Source organism: Ailuropoda melanoleuca, chromosome 2 (assembly GCF_002007445.2).
Source record: "Ailuropoda melanoleuca isolate Jingjing chromosome 2, ASM200744v2, whole genome shotgun sequence".
NCBI lineage: Eukaryota > Metazoa > Chordata > Mammalia > Carnivora > Ursidae > Ailuropoda > Ailuropoda melanoleuca.
The window spans coordinates 46,844,595-46,867,084 of NC_048219.1; the positions used below are offsets into that span (position 1 = coordinate 46,844,595).

The window sequence follows — 22,490 nt, forward strand, 5'->3', positions numbered from 1 at the left end:
CACACACACACACCTCATCACCATGGTTACCCACAAGTGCAAAGGATTTCACCATGCACTGCAAGCATAGGGGGAAAACACACATCCAGGCAGATAACTCAAGAAATTTCATGTATATTTGCTCTTTGAATAATGACACTGAGTATCACTTTATGGCAACAATAGCTGATGCATGGTTAAGAAATGTTTAAACTACCATAGAAAAATTAAAGAATTGAAAATTATCTCCTCTTTAGTCGGTTTGGGGAAGTATGGGCCAAGTTTATGAATGAGTTGATAAACAGAAATCTTACAAGAATTCAAAACCCCCAAATAGGAGGAAAGCAAGGCACAGGGAGGTTAAATAACTTGCCCAAGGCCACATAGCAAGTAAGAGGGGAGCCAGGATTCAATCCTGGGTAGCTAATTGCCGAGCTCATACACTGAATCACTGTGCTGTACAATCACTATAGAGCAGGACACATGTGATTGGCACAACATCAACTCCCGTGCACCTGGTTCAGCCACTGATTCTTACTATACCAAAGAGGGGCACACAGGTGTGAGTACCTTGAGGAAAGAGACAACGTCTCATCACTTTTTAATCCCTATTTCTAGTGTTGTAATGAATGTCCCAGGGCTCCATGGCGAATGGATGATTGATAAAACGTAGATACTATTCCTGAACTACAGACAAGGAAACTGAAGTCTAAATGGCAAGTCAACTGACCTAGGATTACGGTTGTTATTATACCAAGACTAGAGTTCTTGAATTCTGGTCCAAGACCCTTTCCCCAAGACCCTTTCCTCTGTTGGACAGCTTCTCTTCAACAGGACATTCTTACACCCTGTGCCAGTCAGTCAGCATCCTCCCACATCTACTGACAACCTCTCCCTTCCACAAGTCCTGGAAAACGTCCCCAAATTGCCTGGGAAAGGCATCATTTAATGTACTTTAGGAACATGGAGACGAGCTTGGCACACTTCTCCCTGGCATACCTGCAAAGCCAACGACAGTCAGCAGGGCCACATCCTGCCCTGGGAGGAGGGGACTCCTGTCTTTTAGAACCAGAGTGAAGTTGGAAACCTTGGAATCACAGCTGGTCTCAGACAGCCTTAGCACACTCTGTGCAGGGGCCACAGCCGCGGCAGACGGCTGACAACTGAGGTCCTTGGCATTCCTGAGCACGCGAGCAGAAGACTTAACATAGTTTCTTAAAAACCGGGCAAGGGGGTAGAGATCACAAGAGCAGCTCCACCGGTTCTTATCTAAGCTTAGAAGGATTAGCTGCTTCAGTGGAGTGAAAACATCTGGTATGTGGGCCAACCTATTTCGAGAAAGGTCCACTTCCTGTAGTTGAGGCAGGGGCTGGAAGGCATCTTTCCCAATGTAGGAAATAAAATTGTTAGATAAATCCAGATGCCTAAGACTGTGCAGCTTTGTGCCACCGAAGGAACTGCCTGTCAGATTAGTGATCTGATTGCCATCCAGCTGGAGCCGGGTCAGGCCCTTGGTGTTCCGGAACCAGGACCCTCGCAGGCTGCGCAGAGCGTTATTGCTAAGCACCAGCACCCGCAGACCCTGAAGCTTGCTGAAGGTGCGATCAGTGAGCGAAGAGCTGGATATTTGGTTGTGCTCCAGCAACAATGTCCGCAACTTGGAGAGGCCATGCAGGGCGTCTTCCTGAACATCCTCGATGCCATTTCTGCTCAAGGAGAGCAAGGCAAGATTAAACAAGAGGGACAGGTTTGTGCTCTCTATAGAGGAGAGGTTTCCATCAGTGACGATTAACACCCTCGTGGTCACAGGGGCTGCTGTGGGGAAGAAAAGCACAGACTAGAAGCAAGATACACACAAGTGGGAGGGGAGTACAGTGGAGAACAGAGATACTTAATGCCCTCTGAGCGATCTTATCACCTGGGTAAGAACAATAAACACAATGAAAATAATTCCCTGATTTCTCGGTTTAAGGGGAAGCTGGCTCTTTATCCGAATGATGGATTTTTATGTTCTTTGTTTCTATGACATGTTTATTTGAGAAACATAAACCCATCTGTTCCTTTTGATGTCAAAGTTAATTCACTGTTTGGAATTATCACCATCGATGTTTTGTTTGTTTGTTTGTTATTTTTTGAAAGTGGCTCTTTCGGCTTCCTCTCTGAGGCCGTGTACTGACCGGCTCCAGCCCTGCGGGCCCAAGACACACTCACCCTCGAGCCACACCGGTGTCTGAGCTTATAGCCAGTTTTCCACTAGCAGTGTTTGTTTATGCTGTGAAGTCAGTCATCTTTTCTCTCAAACCTAAAGGTATAAGTTGGGTGGGAGGAGTGAGAAGGAGTGTTGGTTTCTGCTTTTTAGCTCCAGGCTAAAAGTTGGCAACTTGGTAAGGATCTATATTCTCTCCAGACGACCTGAGGATCTGTCAGTGGGGTTCTCATTATAGTCTGGGCCATCTTGGCCTCCTCTCTAATATCTGTTCCCTCCAATGAAGTACATCATGTGATGACAGGTGGTACTCAGGGCTTCCAACTGTTAAATCCCTTCACCATAATCACCTCAGAGCTATCACTGCTCTGTCATTAGAAATCAAAGCGTTTTAACTCAATAAAGATGTATTATAATCAGGAGTTATTGTAACACATCTTTATCATGCTAAAATTGTTTTGACTGCAAATGACAGTGTCATAAAGATGGAAGAGTCCATTGTCCCTGGGAGGTCTACAGGTGATATTAGAACAATCAGCCACGGGGGAAGCAAATCACAATTCCCTTATGAAATTCAGACGACACTGCTGAAACAAAGAGATTTTAAAAATGGAGAAAAAGGATTTTCACGGTGCCTTCTTTTGGAAGAATTGCTCCCATCTCTACAGTACAAACAAGCTTAAATCATGGCATGTTTTTTTCTGTGTAGTATTTATCACTGATTATTTGAATTCTATTAATTCTGGCCAGTTTAGCATTTTGTTTCTCTCAATATTGTTTTTGATCTGGGTTAAGGGAGTTTTATTTTTATGGATCCCCAGTTCTCTAGAGATATGTCGACTCGAGGGAGCAGGCTATTGATTCTGTCAATTACTTCTTGTCTAGGAATAGACAGAAGCTGTACTCACAAGCCATCCATTTACTACTCGGTGTTTACGAAGTTTAACTTCGTCAATGTGGCATTCTGTAAATGAGAAAGGAGGATGCAAAAGGCGCTGCAGTGTTTCTTACAGACATCAGCTATCTCTGATCAGAAAAAAAAAAAAGTGGTGAAGTCAGGAAATCTTTATGACTGTTTAAGTATTTTCAGTACTAATTGGAAACAGTGTACAACCAACCAGCCTTGAAACTGTCTCTCTTCTGTCAAGGATGACGATAACGTCTATCTCTTAATTTTCATAGAGTCATAGGATTTTAAAAATGAAATCATCTTCTTTCACTCCATCTTAACTCAGACTTGTTTCTGAAAATGTTCCATTGGCAGAGCTTATAGCTTGTTTATCTCTTCTTGGATATCAGAATGTAAATCACATTCTCCTCAAATTTGTTAATAAGGTGTCTTATTAAATTGTTGACTTAAGCGAGCAATATGTAATGAATACAGGCAGTGTATCTTGTTAGCATTTCTACAGCTCATTTACCACCAATAAAAAAAGACTAGACTTTCAAAATTAGATGCACTTTGATAATAATCTGTTTTGCTAGTACATCACTTAATCTTACTAATGCTGAACAATTGCAGTTCAGGTTTCTGATTCATTGATATTTTTTTTCCAGCAAGTGACAGGGTTCAAAACTGCACAAAGTATGGACAAAAATATAACTAAAGTGATTTATTTTTTTTCTTTTATTAAAAAAAAGTGTGTGGGTGCATGAAGTGGTAGTATTTCTTTTGTAATAGCAAAATANTTAAAGTGATTTTTTTTTTCTTTTATTAAAAAAAAGTGTGTGGGTGCATGAAGTGGTAGTATTTCTTTTGTAATAGCAAAATATCTCAGTTACTTCTGAAGGTCTTAACATAGTTTTGGTTGAGACTACCAGAAACAGGAAAATAGAATAATGTTATCAGTCTCTCATCACTGTGAAAGGAAAGTTTACTTCTATCAGGCTGAGCCCAGAGAGCACTCAGCACGAAAGCCATGGCAACGAATTTGCCAGATACCCTTAACACTGTTTTTTAGAGCTATNCACCAGAAACAGGAAAATAGAATAATGTTATCAGTCTCTCATCACTGTGAAAGGAAAGTTTACTTCTATCAGAGAGCACTCAGCACGAAAGCCATGGCAACGAATTTGCCAGATACCCTTAACACTGTTTTTTAGAGCTATTGGCTTTATTACCTACTATATAGGTTAGCTGTTGACAGAGGGTTACGTCTCTGGCGCACACCACACATGACGCAGGACAAGCTGCCACCAGCCGCAGCACCATGCCAAAGAGTATGAGCCATCCACCTGAAAGGAGAGGGCAAGGCACATCATGAGGCTGGCATTTATTTTCTATGATTTCAGTATGTTCAGCTCATGAGGCATTTGGGTGATTTCTGCTATTTAATGAGCACCTTGGGTTCTCACAAGATACCAGATAAATAGCTAGAATTCTTAATTTGTATATAATTTAAACAAACGTCTAAAGCATTCGACTATAAATTTAGAGAGCTCTTCCAGGGCACCCCCATTAGAATCGTTTATTTAGAAATTGAATTACTCTGTAATATACAGCTTGTTGAGCTTTTGCACATACATTATCTTATTTAATTCTTTTAATTCTGCAACTTAATTGGAGGCTGAAAGATTGAAGTTCGGAATGGTTCTTAAACCATCTAAAGTCACTTAGCTATTTGGTATTTGAGCTCACGTCTTTTAACTCTCTGTCCAGTGCTCCTTCTAGTGTGCAGAAGTTAATCTCAGGCACTGCGTCTTACATAAGTCCAAGCGAATTATTCTTTACAGAGGTCGATGCCGTCCTTTGAGAGGGAGTCTGAAGGAGCAGCAAGATCATTAGCTCTACCTTGCTTTGAATTCAGCTCTGCTATTTACTGACTATAGCATCTTAGGTAAATTATTTATTTTTTCTTATTTTTGCCTTTTCATGTTTAAAATGGAAATAATAACAGATGCCTACATTATAGAGTATATTGTAAAAATTAAATGGAATGCGGGGGCGCCTGGGTGGCACAGCGGTTAAGCGTCTGCCTTCGGCTCAGGGCGTGATCCTGGTGTTATGGGATCGAGCCCCACATCAGGCTCCTCTGCTATGAGCCTGCTTCTTCCTCTCCCACTCCCCCCGCTTGTGTTCCCTCTCTCACTGTCTCTATCTCTGTCAAATAAATGAATAAAATCTTAAAAAAAAATTAAATGGAATGCTGTAAGTGTTTAATAAATGTTAAATTTTACCATTATTTTTATGCTTTTTCAGCCCTCCAATGAAATGTTACCATCATNCTCTGTATCTCTGTCAAATAAATGAATAAAATCTTTAAAAAAAAATTAAATGGAATGTTGTAGGTGTTTAATAAATGTTAAATTTTACCATTATTTTTATGCTTTTTCAGCCCTCCAATGAAATGTTACCATCATTTGGATATAATATCCCAAAAAGCCCATTTAGTTATAATGTATTCCCTGATTGATTTGGGGGGGAGGAACTTGAAGCACATTATAATAAAAACACTCTACCTATATAATAACCTAGTTTGAGAATTAAATAAAATGTGAATAAAACATAAAATCATGAATTCTGTCATTCGTTCAACAGTCTGTACCAAACGCCTCTGTAGGCCAAACACTGCTAAAGGCCCTGGGGATAGCGTAGTGACAACGATAAATCCCTGCACTCATGGGCAACGAATAAGTAAATATGGGAATATGTATTAAGTCATCTGGTAATAAGTGCTATGGAATAAATAAAGCAAGAAAGGGAGCAAATAGCACTAGCTTGGGGGTTCTAAATATGGTGAACAAGGAAAACCTCGCTGATAAAGTAACATTTGAACAAAGACCTAGAGAAGGTGAAGGCACTGGTCAGTCCAGGTGGAGAGAATGGCAAATGCAGAAGTCCCTGAGCACGTGGTGCACTTGGCCTGCGGAGGTCTGCGTGCCAGGGACACAGCCCGAAGGGAGCGTCAGGCAACACTGAGGGCAGGCAATGCGTGCCTTACAGATGAATGGAAGGCTTTGTTTTGCTTGGTATCCAAATCAGATGAGCCTAACTGGGGGCTTTTATGAGTGGCGTTACTTAATCTGTAACACATTTTAAAATGATTATTTTAGGGGCACCTTGTTGACCCAGTTGGTTAAGCGTCTGCCTTCGGCTCAGGTCATGATACCAGGGTCCTGGGGTGGAGCCCTGCATCATCAGTGTCCCTGCTCAGTGGGGAGTCTGTGTCTCCCTCTTCCTTTGCTGCTCTCCCTGCTTGTGCGGTTTCTCTCTCTCTCTCTCTCTCTCTCTCTCTCTGTCAAGAACATAAATAAAATATTTTAAATAAATAAAATGGGTATTTTGGCTACTGTGTTGGTTACTATAGTTTTGTAATATAGTTTGAAATCAGGCAGCATGATGCCTCCAGCTTTATCCTTTTCTAAGATTGCTTTGGCTATTTGAAGTCTTTTGTGGTTTCATACAAATGTTAGGATTCTTTGTTCTATTTTTGTGGAAATATGCCTTTGGAATTTTGGTAGGGATTGCATTGAATCTGTAGATTGCTTTAGGTAGTATGGACATTTTAACCATACAAATTCTTCCAATCCATGAGCATGGAAAATCTTTCCATTTATCTGTGTTTTTTCTTCAGTTTCTTTCATCAACATCTTATGGTTTTCAGTGTAGCGATCTTTCACCTCCTTAGTCAAATTTATTCCTAGGTATTTTATTCTTTTTGATGTAATTATAAATGCTACTGTTTTCTTAATTTCTCTGTCTGATNCTTCATCAACACCTTATGGTTTTCAGTGTAGCAATCTTTCACCTCCTTAGTCAAATTTATTCCTAGGTATTTTATTCTTTTTGATGTAATTATAAATACTACTGTTTTCTTAATTTCTCTGTCTGATAGTCCATTATTAGTGTATAGAAATGTAACTGATTTTTATATGTTTGGTTTTGTATCCTGCAACTTCACCGGATTTATTAGTTCTAACAGTTTTTTGGTGGAGTCTCAAGGGTTTTCTATATATAATATCATGCCATCTGCAAATAGCTTTACTTCTTCCCTTCTTTTTTCTTTTTTTTAAGATTTTATTTATTTATTTGACAGAGAGAGAGACATCCAGCAAGAGAGGGAACACAAGCAGGGGGAGTGGGAGAGGAAGAAGTAGGCTCTCAGTGGAGNCAATATGGGGCTCGATCCCAGGACCCTAGGATCACGCCCTGAGCTGAAGGCAGATGCTTAACGACTGAGCCACCCAGGCGCCCCTACTTCTTCCTTTCTAATTTGGATGCTTTTTATTTCTTTTTCTTGCCTAATTACTCATTAGGACTTCCAATACTATGTTGAATAAAAGTGGCAAGNGACCCTAGGATCATGCCCTGAGCTGAAGGCAGATGCTTAACGACTGAGCCACCCAGGCGCCCCTACTTCTTCCTTTCTAATTTGGTTGCTTTTTATTTCTTTTTCTTGCCTAATTACTCATTAGGACTTCCAATACTATGTTGAATAAAAGTGGCAAGAGGGGGCATTTTTGTCTTATTCCTGAACTTAGAAGAAAAGCATTGAGCTTTTTAGGTATAGGTTGGCTACCATGTTGGGAATACTTTTGATAGTCAAAGAACANGTATAGGTTGTCTACCATGTTGGGAATACTTTTGATAGGCAAAGAACAGAAGCAGCAAAAGTAGTTACAAAGCGATTATAATAATACAAGAAAGAGATGATGGTGGTTTAGATGAGAAGGAGTAGATTATGGATTTTTTTTTATTATCATGATGCAACTTAATATAACAAATTTGAGCTCAAACAAGCTATCCTGTGCAATGGAACATGCTAGGTATACAGAAGTAAACAAACCATTGCTTACTCGCAAAGCACTTTCTAAAGTGGCATAAACATGTAAATTCCTAGTTATAACACAAGGAAGAATGAAATAAATCTAAAGAATGGTGCAAAATTATTTTGTGGAATCACTCGAACCCTTTAAGAAGGATGTATCTTGTGAATTGGACCTTTAGGAGGGCAGAGGATTTCTACAGTCAGAGAATAAGAGTTAGATAATTCCTGTCAGAAAACATAGTAAGAAAAATGCCCTACATCAGGCAAAAGATCTAATCTCTTTAAACCTACCTGAGCTGTTTAGAGTCTGTTCCATGCATATGTGGTCCAGAGGCCAGCCAAAGATTTAAACAGAGTTTGTATGCAGATTCTGGGGCTCCCTTTCTTAGACTCTTTTCTTCCAGAATCTCTCCTCATTTTCTAGTGCCTATGCATGACAAGCCGGATTCTAGGTTGACCCCAAGATCCCTGTCCCCCGGTATACATGCCAAGGATAATCCTCTACTCCTGAATATGGGAAGAACCTACAAATATGATTAAATATTACTCCTATAATTATGTTTCTTCATATGGCAAAAGGAAAATTTTCCTGGGTAGGCCTGATCTAATCAGATGGGCTCTTTAATAGCAGAGAATATTTCTCCAGTTGGTCACAGAATAAGAAGAGAAACATGTCCTTGCTGCCCAGGAAGAAAGCAAATGGCCATGTTTTGAACCACTCGTAGGAACCATGTGGCAAGACTCTGTGAGCATTCTCCAGAAGCTGAGAGTCATCCCTAAACAACTATTGGCAAGAAAACAGGGACTTGAGTCAGGCAACCACAAAGAAATGAATTATTCCAATAACCAGGGAGCTTGGAAGAGGCCTTGAGCCTTGGATGAGAATCACAGTGCTAGCTGACACTTTGATTTTAGTCTGGTGAACCCAGTTAATCTGCACTCAACTCCTGACCCATAGAAAATGTGAGATAATAAATGGGTGTTGTTTTAAACCGCTAAATTTGTGATAATTTGTTACAAAACCATAGCTAATATACTGTGTTGCCCTGAATTTTGCCCTCTGGTTCTTTAAGCAAGCAAACCCTGAGGCTTTCGTAAGAATGTTAATTGTTCCCGAAGATGCAGATGGGGTCTGGCCTTAGGGTAAATTTTGTAAAAATAAAATAAAAAGATGGAAAACTGACTCCATGCCCTTCCTTTATTCCAAGTGACTCCCGTCCAGAAGCTACTGTCCCCTTTCTACTGCCTTTAGGTAGCTGTCTTTTACGTTTTGTCCAGAGCTTACAGTTGTCTGGAGGAAGGTTGATACACTATAAATACTACCTGTTCATTCGGATTCTGGATACCTTCTGAAGGCAGAATGAATATGATTTGCTGGTGGATTAAAAGCAAGAGAGAGTATGACAAAGAGAGAAGTCACAGATTATTCTTTCGTTTTTGGCCTCTGCAAGTGAAAGGATGGGGTTGCCATTTACTGAAGCAGGGAAGACTATAAATATAAGAAATTGCGTATGTGAGTTTAGAGTTTAAGGAAGTGTACTGGGCTAGATATAGATATTTGGGAGTTTTTTTTTAAAGCCAGGAGACAGAATTAAACCCTCAACAAATCAACTCTAAAGAGAAATGAGAAGAGACCCAAAACTTAAGTCCTGGTACAATCCAGAATTTAAAGATGAAAAGAAAACGTGAAACTAATAGGGGAGACTAAGAAAGAAGAAGTGAGAGAGGAGAAAAATAGTGAGAAGTAGTGACCTCAAATCCAATTAGAGAATGTTTCAGGCACAAAGGAATGATTATTTGTATTTAATGCAGTGCCAAGTAAGATGAGCTTTGAGACGTAACCTTTGAATTTAACAATAAGGAGGTAGGCCTTTGTATCCTTGACAAGATCAGTTGTAGCAGAGTGTTAGAGAAGAAAGTCTGATTGGTGTGGAGGATACATGGAAAGAGGAAAGTAAGAAACTGCAAATTTAAGCGGTTCTTTAGAACAATTTTGGTGACTAGAGAAAATGGAGCACTACCTTGAGGAAGAAGTGGAGTCAAGAGCTTTATTTTGTTGCTTATTTCTTTTTAAGGTGGAAGAATTTATAGTATGGTTGTATGGGATTAAACAATAGAAGGAGAACATTGGCGATGCAAAAACTAGAAAGGAGAATTATTGTTAGAGCAATGCCCTTGAGTAGATAAGTACACAGTGAAGGAAGTGACCTCAGATAGAAAGGCAAAATTCATCCATAGAAATGCAAGTGAAGGCAAATTATGTGGGTTTAGACATTGGTGGGTAGTCAATGTAGTAGTGGGAATTAGACATTTGAGGAAAGAGGAGAAGGTACAAAATAGGTATCTGGAGTGTGAGAGAGTGAGTGAGCCAAAAATGTGTAATAGGCTCTCTAAGCAGTACTGAGGGTCCACCTCAGGTTAGAGGGACATGATTTTGAAGTAAGACCAGTCAGGATGGATTTAATCAAGATTGGGATTTTTTTTTCCCCAAAAGTGTACAAAATGCATGATAAGGCAAGGGGGCTGAGGCTATATGGAAGAGAGTGATTATGATTGCCAATGAAATCTAAGTTAAGGAAGGGAGGAAACAAGGTGAGTAAATGACAGTGAAAAGATACAAGATGAACAGGCAAACCATAAGAGACTCTCAACTATAGAGGACAAACTGAGGGGTGATGGAGGGAGGTGGGTGGGGGACGGGCTAAATGGGTGATGGGCATTAAGGAGGGCACATGCGATGAGCACTGGGTGTTATATGTAAGTGATGAATCACTAAATTCTACTCCTGAAACCAGTATTACACTATATGTTAACTAAGTAGAATTTAAATAAAAACTTGAGACAAAAAAGAAGAAAGAAAAGATGGTAAGATGAACAAAAAAATAAGGGAGATATATTAGATAATATGTGGGTGAGTAGATAGATGCAGACATATGTATATACATAGAACAATATTAGCATAAACACGGTTTTTAAGGCAGAGGGATAGATACATGGAGGTTTATTAAATTGTTCTCTAATACGTTAGGATATATTTGAAAAGGTTCACAGTAGAAAGTTGGTTTCTTTAAAGTGGCAAGATGGTTCATGTGGTTAAAGATTGTTGGAGTCAGGGTTCCAGAAGAAGTAAGCTAGACAGGAAGAAGATTGATCTGATGGAAATTGACAGGAGGGAAACATGGACGGGTTGCAGACCTTGTTAGGCCCCAGGAGCTAAGTAACTACCAGGAAGATCGAATGTAAGGTCAAGGCAGAAGAGGAGGCAAAGGAACCCAGAAGTCAGGCCACTGAGTTGCAGGGATAATAAAAGCACTTAGTAGTGTTAGAGTGACGGGAGCCAAACACTAAAGCCTTCAAAGAATGAGGGACAGTGACTGGTGGAATGGCTTCGTAAACTGGTGGTTTTTAGAAGAGAAGCCATTTAGAAGTTGCAATGACAGTAAGGAAGACCCAGTAAGGAAGACTCCACTCACCCCATCTATACCCCCACCAACCTAGAGGTACCAGGAATAGGCAAGAAAAAAACAGCTTTCACTTGAGAGGGCTTGGGGGGAAGCGATGTCCTCAGGGGAGGGCTAGATATTAAGGGAGAAATTGTTCTACTAAGAATCTCAATTAGTTGGTTACTGCACCTGAATGTTAAATTGGGCTATCCACCTCCTGGCAGTAAAAGTTTCATAAAGGAGAAATGATAGGTTATATAGTCCCTGGGATCTGCCAAAAGGAGGCATATAATTTCTTCCAAGGGGATCAACATTTTCTAAATTCCCCAGCATTTTTTCCATAGATCCATAATCATCTTTATATCCTGAGCAACTAGAACAAAGTTTGAAATATAATCAGAGTACAATAAATGTTTGTTTAACCAAACTCATCTGACACAGAAGTTCATAGTGAACAATGTCTTTAATGGCAGCTTTTGAATCTAAAAAGCTTATCTTAACCCCTAAAATAGGGCATAGTCCTGAGGTTTCCATTGATCTTAGCTTTGAATCTGAGATGGCATTTTCAAAATGAACCTAATTATAAAGTTTGCTTTAGCAGTTCTTTTCCTACAGACACATTATGTAGTATATTATAAGGCACTGAGATAGTTAACAGTTTTTAGTATTCACTTTTATTCTTTCAGTTTGAAGAGGAAAACCTGCCATTTAAAAGCATGCAAAGCTAATTAAAGCTTTTCCACTATTTCATTATCTGAATGTAGTTGCAAATTCTGACTTAAAACTCTTATCAGAAGGAAACTCAACATCCCTCCCTGAACAGCAAATGAACATTCAATTAACACTTCAATACAAGTGTATTTTAAATAAAAATATACTTTATTGTTAATCTCATTCTTTACAAATGCAAATACCCAATTTTAAAATCCAAAGAGAGTTGCCTCCCTTTTATTCGTTGGGGGAAAAAGTCTTTTCTTTATTTACAGGGAAGACCTGAATTTTCTGAAGTTGTTACCAAGTTAGAAGAGTGTCTCTGCAACATAGAGGTAAGAACTTTAGCTTCTGAAATATGTCCATAAAAAAATCTTGACTATCCAAGGGTGTTGGGGAATGGGTAAGGTGGTGCTTATAGAAAGTAGGTATGAAGATCCATAACTTCATTCATATATTTACACTGTTCATTAAGTTTCTAGGGTGGACTGACTGAATTTATAGGGACAAAGGCAAATTCAGCACAAATTTGGGCCTTCCAACAAATATCAGTCAGGCAAATGGGCACAGGCAACCTCAGCTTGAAAAAATTAATATGTAAAAATTTGAAAATACAGCAAATATGTTAGAAGGTAATTATTTAAATCAACTTTTTTCCATACAAAAGTTCCTACGTACAGTGAAACGTAAGTTAAAATATTAAGCCACTGTCTATGCTCAATAAGAAAGGGAAATTATCACTAAAATTAGTGCATAAATTAATTGGGATGCATTGCTTTATACCGCACATATGTTGCATAAAGTGATATATGTTGGTAATCAGCCTAATGGAATTTTCTTCCCTTAATATCAAGGAGCTGTTTGCTTTAATTTTCTCTCTAATTGCCTTAATTTTCTATACACCTGGTCAGGAGATAGCATTTGAAAATAAGCAAGGAAGCTAACACAGGAGCACTAATTCAAAAATAATAATATATTCCCAGTGCAAATGAGTGCTGCAAGAGATGGGGTGGACATCACACATATAGGCTCACAAATTCATGTGCAGCTGATGGGAAGGAGCAATACAGGGGAAACAGCATCAACCTGAGATTGCACAGCTAAATCCCAAAGTGGAACCATCCATTTTTTTTTTACCCTAAAGAAAAAAAATCTCAATTTGGAGTCACTAGAACCCAGTGTATTTGGAAAGGGTTCCAGGTCTTCAACTGCAGCGAATGGCTGTCTCATAACTCTTCAATGGAACTTCTAAAAAGGAAGCCTTTTATGTAGGAAGCAGCTTCAGTCTTTGGACATTAAATGTCTATCCCCTTCTCTTCAATCCTAAAACACACAAAGCAGAGAAAAGTAGTAGTATAATTGGTGGGGCTTTAGCGGCCCCTACCAACAGGAGCATCTGCCAGAGGCCTTGAATCTTGAAAGACACTTTTAAGGCTTAAGTTCCAAGTGTCCTTCCACTTTGAACCTTTGTGTTTCACAGGCAAAACTGCTCCAAGCTGGGGGATATGGCCAATTAGATGAGCGAGTAGATTCCAGAAACAGAGACAATGCTAGGGTCTCCTAAACTAGTACGGCTTCTTACATTGACCAAGCCTCTTGGCACAATCTCTGCCAGTAGAGAAGATGAATAGCTATATGCAAAGGAGCTTGTCGGACTGAGCTGCACTAAATAATGGCCCAGAATCAGCCTCAAGGGGCTTGCTTTGTGGAATGCCATACCTTGGAAGTTAAAACGATAGGACATGTCTAAAAGACTGAATATAACATCACATACCAGAGTCAAAGAACAGTAAGATATCAAATGGTGGCTGTATGGCTTAGGGGCATCGCGCATGTTAGCAGATGATAAGCTCTTTGGGAGTTAGAATGTGAAGTAGCTGTCTTGCCACAAAATAAAGGGTGGGTATCCTTGCTCTCTCTTCTGACACGGCCAAACAAAATAGTACCCAGTTATGTCCTTTTAAAGGGATAATTATAACTGGAACACAAATTTTAGGGGAGAGAGATCAGAATGATGAATGGCTTGAAAATCATGTATGTGAGAACCAATTAAAGGAACCAGAGATGCTTGTCCCAGTCAGAAGAGAAAATTAAGATGAGCCCAAGAGCTGTTTTTTAAACATCTGAAAAATGATCATATGGTAAAAGGATTGGCCTTGCTCTCTATGGGCCAACAGATGGAAATGAAGTGTAATTATGGTTTGGTTTTTTAGGAGAAAGAACTTTCTAATTGTCAGAGTTGTCCTAAGATAAATGAACAGCTCTGGAGGCAGTGAGGTCCCCACCACTGGAGACTCCCCATCAGCTTGCATAACTAACTTGAAAAGGAGGCACAGAAGAGATTCAATCATTGAAGAGTTTGAAGGTTCATTTCAACACTGACATCACATGATTCTCAGAGCTTTACTTAGTAATGTCTTGGCTACTCTGAAGAGCCTAGAATTTACATATATTTTATTTTTAAGCCAAAATCTACTGTCAACATGTCTTATGAAATTATAATGTCAAAGCACTAGTGTTCTCAGTTGGGTTAGGTAAACAGCAAGGTCGTCAGAAATTCAAGAAAACTACTCTTGTATTTTTTTTCTTCTCTTTCTCATTTTCTTCCCTCAAACTCTTCTATTTTCTAGCTACACTTAACTATTTGTAACTATTTTTAAAAATTCTCCCCCAACAACTCTCTTTAGTCTTCTTGCTTGCCAGACATTAAAGCATCCTTCATTTTATAAAAGGGATATATTCTTGGGAAAATGTGTAAATTCATTTTACATAAAGGAAATAATTTCATATAAAGGGGATAATTTTAAGCTACAGTTTAAAGGAACTCTGCCATGAATCTCATCACCATAGTGAAAAATGTAATCTTTTAACCATTAAATAATCACCTTCTAAATATCCATGTTATGAATCTGATTTGAGCATACCGTGTTTTCTGAAAGATGAGTTTAAGTTGAATGGGCCAGCTCTCAGTATAGAACTGGGTCAAAAAAGTAAATTAAACTAGCCATGTGTTGCCATCAGAGGCCGATAGGAAAAGCCGGAAGCAAGCTGAGATGAATAGAAATTAAAATACGAGAGATCCTAGAATAGAAAGTTAAAATAAATCCACATTCTATTCTATGCCTTAAGCCTGTTGGATTTATGAAAGGATTGAAACTACCCCTTCTTCACTCAGCTGATGTCTCCTGCATCAAGCAACAGCAGTGGGTCTCTCTCACCTTCCTCTTCTTCTGACTGCTTGGTGAGCCGGGGAGGGCCTGGACGGAGCCACGTGGCAGCTTTAAGGAGTCGTTTTGAATTGGAATATGCTCTAAATGCAAGGTCCTGTGCTTCCTGGTCCCAAAGGTGAGTGACAATCTAAGCAACAATCTCATGGTCCAGTTAACCCAATTTGGTTAGTATCAGTGGGGGATTTACCACCCCTATGGCAAACTTTGAAGTAAGAGTTTTTAGCCCATTTTTCTTATAATCTATTAATGTTATGGGACCAAAAAATAAAAATTTCATTATTTGTTTGTTTAAGATTCCTGAGTTGCAAGTAACAGCAGTTACCTCTAGCTTAAGTGAGAACTGTCTAGCTACAACAACAAAAGGATTTATTGAAAGTATTTTGGGATTATCTTATGGCATCCAAGGAAGGGTTCCTTGTGTAGGAACCAAGAAACAGCTTTGAGGATCTGAGCACCAAAAGTTCAGCATACTGAGGATGACCTTATGACCCAGCAATTCCATTCCTAGGTATATACCCAAAAGAATTAAAAACAGGTACTCAAACAAATACTTGTACTCAAATGTTTATAGCAGCCCTATTCACAATAGCCAAAAGGTGGAAACAACCCAAATCCATTAACAGATGAGCAGATAAACAAAATGTGGTATGCACATAATAAAATATTCTTCAGTCATAAAAAGGAATGACATTCTGATACGTGCTACCACGGGGATGAACCTGGAAAATACGCCTTCATGCAGAAGAGCACATATTATATGATCCTATTTATATGAATATCCAAAATAAGCACGGGAGTCAGGTCAGGCTGCCATAACAAAACACCGTAGACTGGATGGTTTAAAGAACAGAAGTTTATTTTCTCACTGTGGAGGCTGACAATCTGAGATCAGGGTGCCAGCACGGTCCGGCTCTGGTGGGACTTACAGATGCCCACCTTCCTGGCTTACAGATGGCCGCTTTCTCACTGTCTTCTCACATGGCAAAGAGAGTTCTGCAATCTTTTCACCTTTTTTTAAAGGCACCAGTCCTGTCAGATCAGGGCTTCACTCTTCTGACCTCGTCTAACCTTAATTGCCTCCTTAAAGGCCCTGTCTCCAATACGGTCACATAAGGGGGCTAGTGCTTCAACATAAGAATTTGGTGGGATGGGGACACCACTCAGTCCATAATAGGTAATATGTAAATCCATTAAAATTTTTTTTTAATTAAAAAATAAAAACAAAGCAGACTGGTAGTTGCCAGAGGCTGGGAAGAGAGAGAAATTAGGAGTTAATGTCTTAATGAGTACAGGATTTTATTTGGGGGTGATGAAACTATTTTGGAACTAGATAGAGGTGGTTGTAAAGCACTGTGAATGTACTAAAGGCCACTGAATTGTTCACTTTAAAATGATTAATTGTATGTTATGTGAACTTTACCTCAAAAAAAATAGCAAAAAAAAAGGGGGAAAAAAACCAAAGCAAAACAAAAAAATCTTAAGTGAAGGAGCAAGTCAGAAAAAGAGAAAAAAAAAGTTCAACACTCTTCCATCGTGAGATCTACCATTTACATGCCCCAGTTCCCGATAGACAGTCTCTTTGTCTCTCAGCTTAATTGTAAAGTTTCTAGGGGAGATATATCTGTTATGTATTGCCATAATAATTCTGTGTAAAATCCATACCAAAATTCAAGGACATATAATCATAAGTATTTATTTCTTTTTTTTTTAAAGATTTTATTCATTTATTCAACAGAGATAGAGACAGCCCGCGAGAGAGGGAACACAAGCAGGGGGAGTGGGAGAGGAAGAAGCNTATATAATCATAAGTATTTATTTCTTTTTTTTAAAAAATTTTATTCATTTATTCGACAGAGATAGAGACAGCCAGTGAGAGAGGGAACACAAGCAGGTGGAGTGGGAGAGGAAGAAGCAGGCTCACAGCGGAGGAGCCTGATGTGGGGCTCAATCCCATAATGCTNGCTGGGATCACGCCCCAAGCCGAAGGCAGACGCTCAACCGCTGTGCCACCCAGGCGCCCCATAAGTATTTATTTCTTGCTCATGTGTCTGCGAGCTGGTTGTAGGTGACATGACTGAGCACTGAGATTTTATCCACGTCTATCCCACATGTCTGTCCCTATCTTTGGACCAGCAGCTNCGAGCCGAAGGCAGACGCTCAACCGCTGTGCCACCCAGGCGCCCCATAAGTATTTATTTCTTGCTCATGTGTCTGCGAGCTGGTTGTAGGTGACATGACTGAGCACTGAGATTTTATCCACGTCTATCCCACATGTCTGTCCCTATCTTTGGACCAGCAGCTACCTGAGACATGTTCTTCTCATGGACAAAGGCTAGGAACTCAAGAGGACAGGCCCAACTTCACAGGCCCATTTAAAGCCCATGTTCAAGTTGCACCCTACGGCGTTCTGTGGGCAAGTCACAAGGGAGAGAAAATATATATACTCAACCTCCAGTGGAAGGAACTGCAGAGTCACTCGGCAAAGGGCATAGATAGAGAAAGCATAATGAATTAGGAATAAATGCAGTCTGCCCTGAGAGAGAATGAGATTGGCCCTTTTTGGATCAAATGGCCACCCTGGTCTAAGCAAGTATGGCTGGACTGGCAGTAGGGTCATATTTCATTAATATAAACATAAAAATATATATATATAATAAACCCCTATTCTGGATGGGGAACAGAAAAGCCAGTCACTTGTGAGCTGGGTGGATACCATAGAAAGCATATACTGCAACCCATGGAAATCTGGAAAAACTGGCTTAAAATCTCTGTTCTTTCACATGATCTCCAGAGGATTTGCACATGAGTTGCTCTAACGTATATTCATACACACACATAAATGCCTCCACACTCACGCGCACATTCCATCATCACAGTAAACTTTTTATCCTGAAGGTGGAGAAAGATTATTTGGAGTTAGCGAGGCTCTTACACCATACACAAATGGCTAATGTTGCTTTTTTAGCTATAGTTATTATATTCTTAGTCTAACGAAAGAGTTGCAGCTGCAGCTATGAAGAGATGGGAATCTGAATCATGAAGCCTTTAATCTACAGAATGTCATAAAATTAAGTACTAGCAGGTTTGATTGATAACCAGGCAAACTGGACACAATTCTTTATTAGATTCCAGTCTCTTATATAATTTCATAAGAGACCCATAGGCCAAGATTAGATTAGGTTCAGTCACAGCATCGTCTCCTAGTTCCATCTGCTCTTCTTATTCTTTACTTGTGGTTTTAAAATTAATCCTCTGAACAGTCAGACTTTGATATTTCCAAAGCACAGTCACCTGAAGCCTGTCTACTTTGAGGCAGAGATTAAGAGTATGAGTTGTGGAATCATACAGACTTGAGGTTCGATCTCAGCTTTACCGTTTACCAGCCCAATAACCTTGGGCAAGTTACCTAAGTTTTATACATGAAATAGAAATAATAATACCAGCTTTTAGGATTGTTGTTGAGAGAGGCAGTATTGTCAGAGGAGTGAGTGATTGATTATAGGTGACAAAAAATACAAGTTCCAGTAATGTCAGTAAGTCATACACCTTACAACACACGGCTACACAGCATGGGAGGTACAGCTGTACTCCCAATAGGGCCTTCAAGAACCCAGAGAAATATACCACTGCTCATAAAACTGCCCAAGTGGGGTAGGAAAAACCCATCAGGTCTTTTGAGGCGTTCCTTTTGATAGTCTCATAACGTTCCTTATAGCTTTCTGGCCCTTCACAACTGTTACAGAACTCTGCTAAGTCTTTGTCTCTCTACTTGGTTCAGATTTCTCTTAACAATATAGTACATCCCGAGTATTTGCTGTTAGGGTCCATCAAAGGTCCGTTTGTTAGTTGTACCATCCCTATAGCAAGTTCAATCTCTGGACAGCTTGAAATCAGCTCCAGAAACATTCCGCTAAGCTGTAAGATGTACTGAGGTAGGAATCATGTGTATTTTATTCATAACCATATCCCTAGTATCTAGCAGCATGGCTGGCATAAAGTCGATATGTAACAAACATTTGTTTCATAGATAAAGAATTGGATAAATGGGCTCAATAAATCATAATTATTATTAATTCGGAACATAATCAGTGAAAAAGCTTTAACTATTTTTGCTATGCTTTCCACGTATAAACCTGTCACTATTGATTGCCTGCTGCATGCTGGGCACTATTTCAGACCCTTTGAGGAGTGATCTAGGTAAGCCTCAGGAAGTAGGTATTCCAATTTTGATGAGGAAACTGAGCCTGGGGAAGAAGTAACTTTCCTAAGTTTCTGGAGGCAGAGCTGGAATTCTCACCCAAGACTCCTCTGTGCTTTCTGAGTGTCTCTGGCGCAGGAGGTGGCACTTTTCAGAAGCTTGATATATTTTGCCAATACTTGTGTTTGCTGGACTTCTTCCAGCTTCTTCTGGAAGCCAGTCAGGGAAGGAATTCAGCTACTTCTCCTCCGCCTGCCATTTCAGCTTTTATTATGAAAGACAGAGCAAGTGAGACCAGGGATCAATAGGTTCTTAAAGTCAAAGAGCCTGAGGATACGGGAAAGGATGGAGTAACTCCAGCAGGGCCCCAGGTTCAACAGCCTGGAAGACAGTGGCTCGCAACTTTGCCTGCACAGGAGAATCACCTGGGGAACTTTTACAAGTACCAATGCCCAGGGCCAATTACACCCAAACCCATGGGGGTGGCACCCAGACATCAGAAGCTTTTAAAGTTTCCCAGATGAAAAAAAAATAAATACATGAAAATGAAGTTTCTGAGATGATTGCAGCGTACCCCCAAGTAGGAGAAGCCCGTTAGAAGGGAATGCCGCAGTGCTAACCTGCCAGTCACTTTGGGGAAGGGGATGCAACCAGTGGGATCCACGGAAGAGGAAAGTGAAGGCAGACATAACCCAGCAGCTGTGACCAAAGGACACCCTTTTGAAGGCTGATGACCTGTGGGGTCTCTCCCAGAAATCCTTACAGTGTGCTAGTAACTGCTGATCTGAGGGACATTCTAACTTGTTAAAATCACACAAGGTGTAATTTTTAGCCTGGGATCACCCTTTTAAAATACAGGTACAAGATTTGGCCTGTGGTTCTGACTAATGTATGCTCCCAATTCTGGGCCTCCCAGCCCTCCACAATGTCTTAGAAATGGTACATTTATTTTTCAGTTTTGGGTTATGAAGTTCACAGCCTGTAGTTTTATAACACGTGATTTGATTGCGGTTTTGGTTGTTTTTTATTTGCATATTTGTTTTTAATGATTATTGTTTTCCTTCATAAAATAAATGTCAAGGTGGGAAATTGTCAGATTACTTTCTCCACAAGTAATGGGGACCTACTAGTTCCCACTGAAACCACAAATTGTCGCAGTCTGAGATTGAGGAAGTCTCNCCTGAGATAAGGAAGTCTCTCCTGAAGTAACTGCCTCTTTTAAAATATTTTGTGTCTCCAGATATATTTGGAAAACTAAGCATGTNTCTGAGATTGAGGAAGTCTCTCCTGAAGTAACTGCCTCTTTTAAAATATTTTGTGTCTCCAGATATATTTGGAAAACTAAGCATGTGGCACTTGCTCCTCCCACTGGGTATGAAATCTCTCCCATCTTGTACATGGATTACATCATATAAATTTAGAAATGACAAAGTGATACACAACCTTTTGGATGCAAAAACCAATTAGTGTTTGTGTGGGGCTGGGCTCTGAGAATAGAATGCTGTGACCTAGTTAGCTGTCCAGGAGACGAAAACCAGAGATGCAGGGACTGCAACTGTAAAACAGATAGATTTGGAATTAATTTCTCACATTACGAAAGGGCCCATCGAAAGGGTTCCTTTAAATAGAAAGCTTGCCTAGTGCACTTGAAATGCAATTCAACTTATAAAAGTTGAACGTAANTCGAAGGGTTCCTTTAAATAGAAAGCTTGCCTAGTGCACTTGAAATGCAATTCAACTTATAAAAGTTGAACGTAAGTTATAAAATTTTAATTTACACATAGTTTTTCCGGAATGCAGCAATTGTGTAAGAGGATAGCACCTTGAAACTGATGTTCTTAGGAGGAATGAAAAAAAGGAGAGTGGTGAGGGGATTGTGGCCATTTGCTGTCCTGGAGCAAAATGTTCATCAAGTAGGAGCAATAGCATCTCCTCCTTATCACTAAAAGTCAACACCCCCCTCTTTAATTACCACCTCTCCTACACACTTCTTTGTGCTGACGCTTCCCTCAGGCTCCTTAAATGCGCTCTTTTCTTTCACACCCTGCCTCATCCCCAATTTATTTCTCTTGCCCCAGCTCACCACAATCAGCAGTCTGAACAACAAGCTTGTGACCACTTTAAACTCCTCCTCCCTTGCTTCTCTTATCTTCATGAGTTTTCTTGTGATTTTATACAATCCATGGCTCCAGCCTCTCTCTCACACACACACAGACCCACATGTTATATTATATGTGCGCGCACACACACACACACACACAGTTAACCCCCAGTCCATATGTCCCACCTTGACCACTCTGCTTCCTTTGTCTTTAACTTCTCTCCCATTCTAGCTGCCTTATGACCTGAATCCACTTAACCCTTGCTGCCAGCAAATAACCTTCCTTCTGTAAACTCCAATTATATCATTACCTTACTTTAAAACCACCAATAATTCTCCATTACCTCTAAAATTAAGTGAAATTATGTCATCCTGGAATCCCAAATGATCAACGGTACATTTTCCAGTGATACCTCCCACTGAGTATCTTATGTCCCAGTGGTTCTAAGCAGAGAGATACTGTCATTTCTTCTCTTCTCAAATGAGTACTGAACTTCCTACAGTGTTTTGGACAATCCCATGAAATAAAGAATTATCCTGCACAAAATAGCAATAGCATCCCTGGCAATGCATACTATAGACAAATTAGAAGTTCTACTATATCCCACACGTACCCCGTGTTTAACCTACTGTCAGCCTATCCCCATATCCTATATTTTTTAACCTTGACACCCTGCCCAATCTTGTCAAAATATTAATAAGCCACCAGTAGTAGCTCAGTCAGCTTAATCACTACATCATAAGGGAGTCCTTTCTGAGGCTACCCGATCCCCACCTATGCTTTACCAAAGGCCACAGCATTTTGTGCCAGTTTCTGTACTTATGTTATTTTGTCTTATAATTATTTATTTTTA

The 22,490-nt window shown here is 39.8% G+C and overlaps 2 protein-coding genes across 2 annotated transcripts in view; one reads left to right on the plus strand and one right to left on the minus strand.

Annotated features, from left to right (window-relative positions):
- Nucleotides 1-4,397, minus strand: part of LRRC53 (leucine rich repeat containing 53) — a 15,422-nt gene extending 11,025 nt beyond the window's left edge. Inside the window, 2 exon segments of the mRNA XM_034644748.1 lie at nt 979-1,794; nt 4,307-4,397. Of these exon segments, the coding sequence (XP_034500639.1) occupies nt 979-1,794; nt 4,307-4,397 (907 nt within the window).
- Nucleotides 1-22,490, plus strand: part of LOC100478721 (serine/threonine-protein kinase TNNI3K) — a 292,736-nt gene that overhangs the window by 226,181 nt on the left and 44,065 nt on the right. Inside the window, exons 22-23 of the mRNA XM_019797164.2 lie at nt 12,383-12,442; nt 15,283-15,452. Of these exons, the coding sequence (XP_019652723.1) occupies nt 12,383-12,442; nt 15,283-15,452 (230 nt within the window). The remainder of the gene's footprint in view (nt 1-12,382; nt 12,443-15,282; nt 15,453-22,490) is intronic.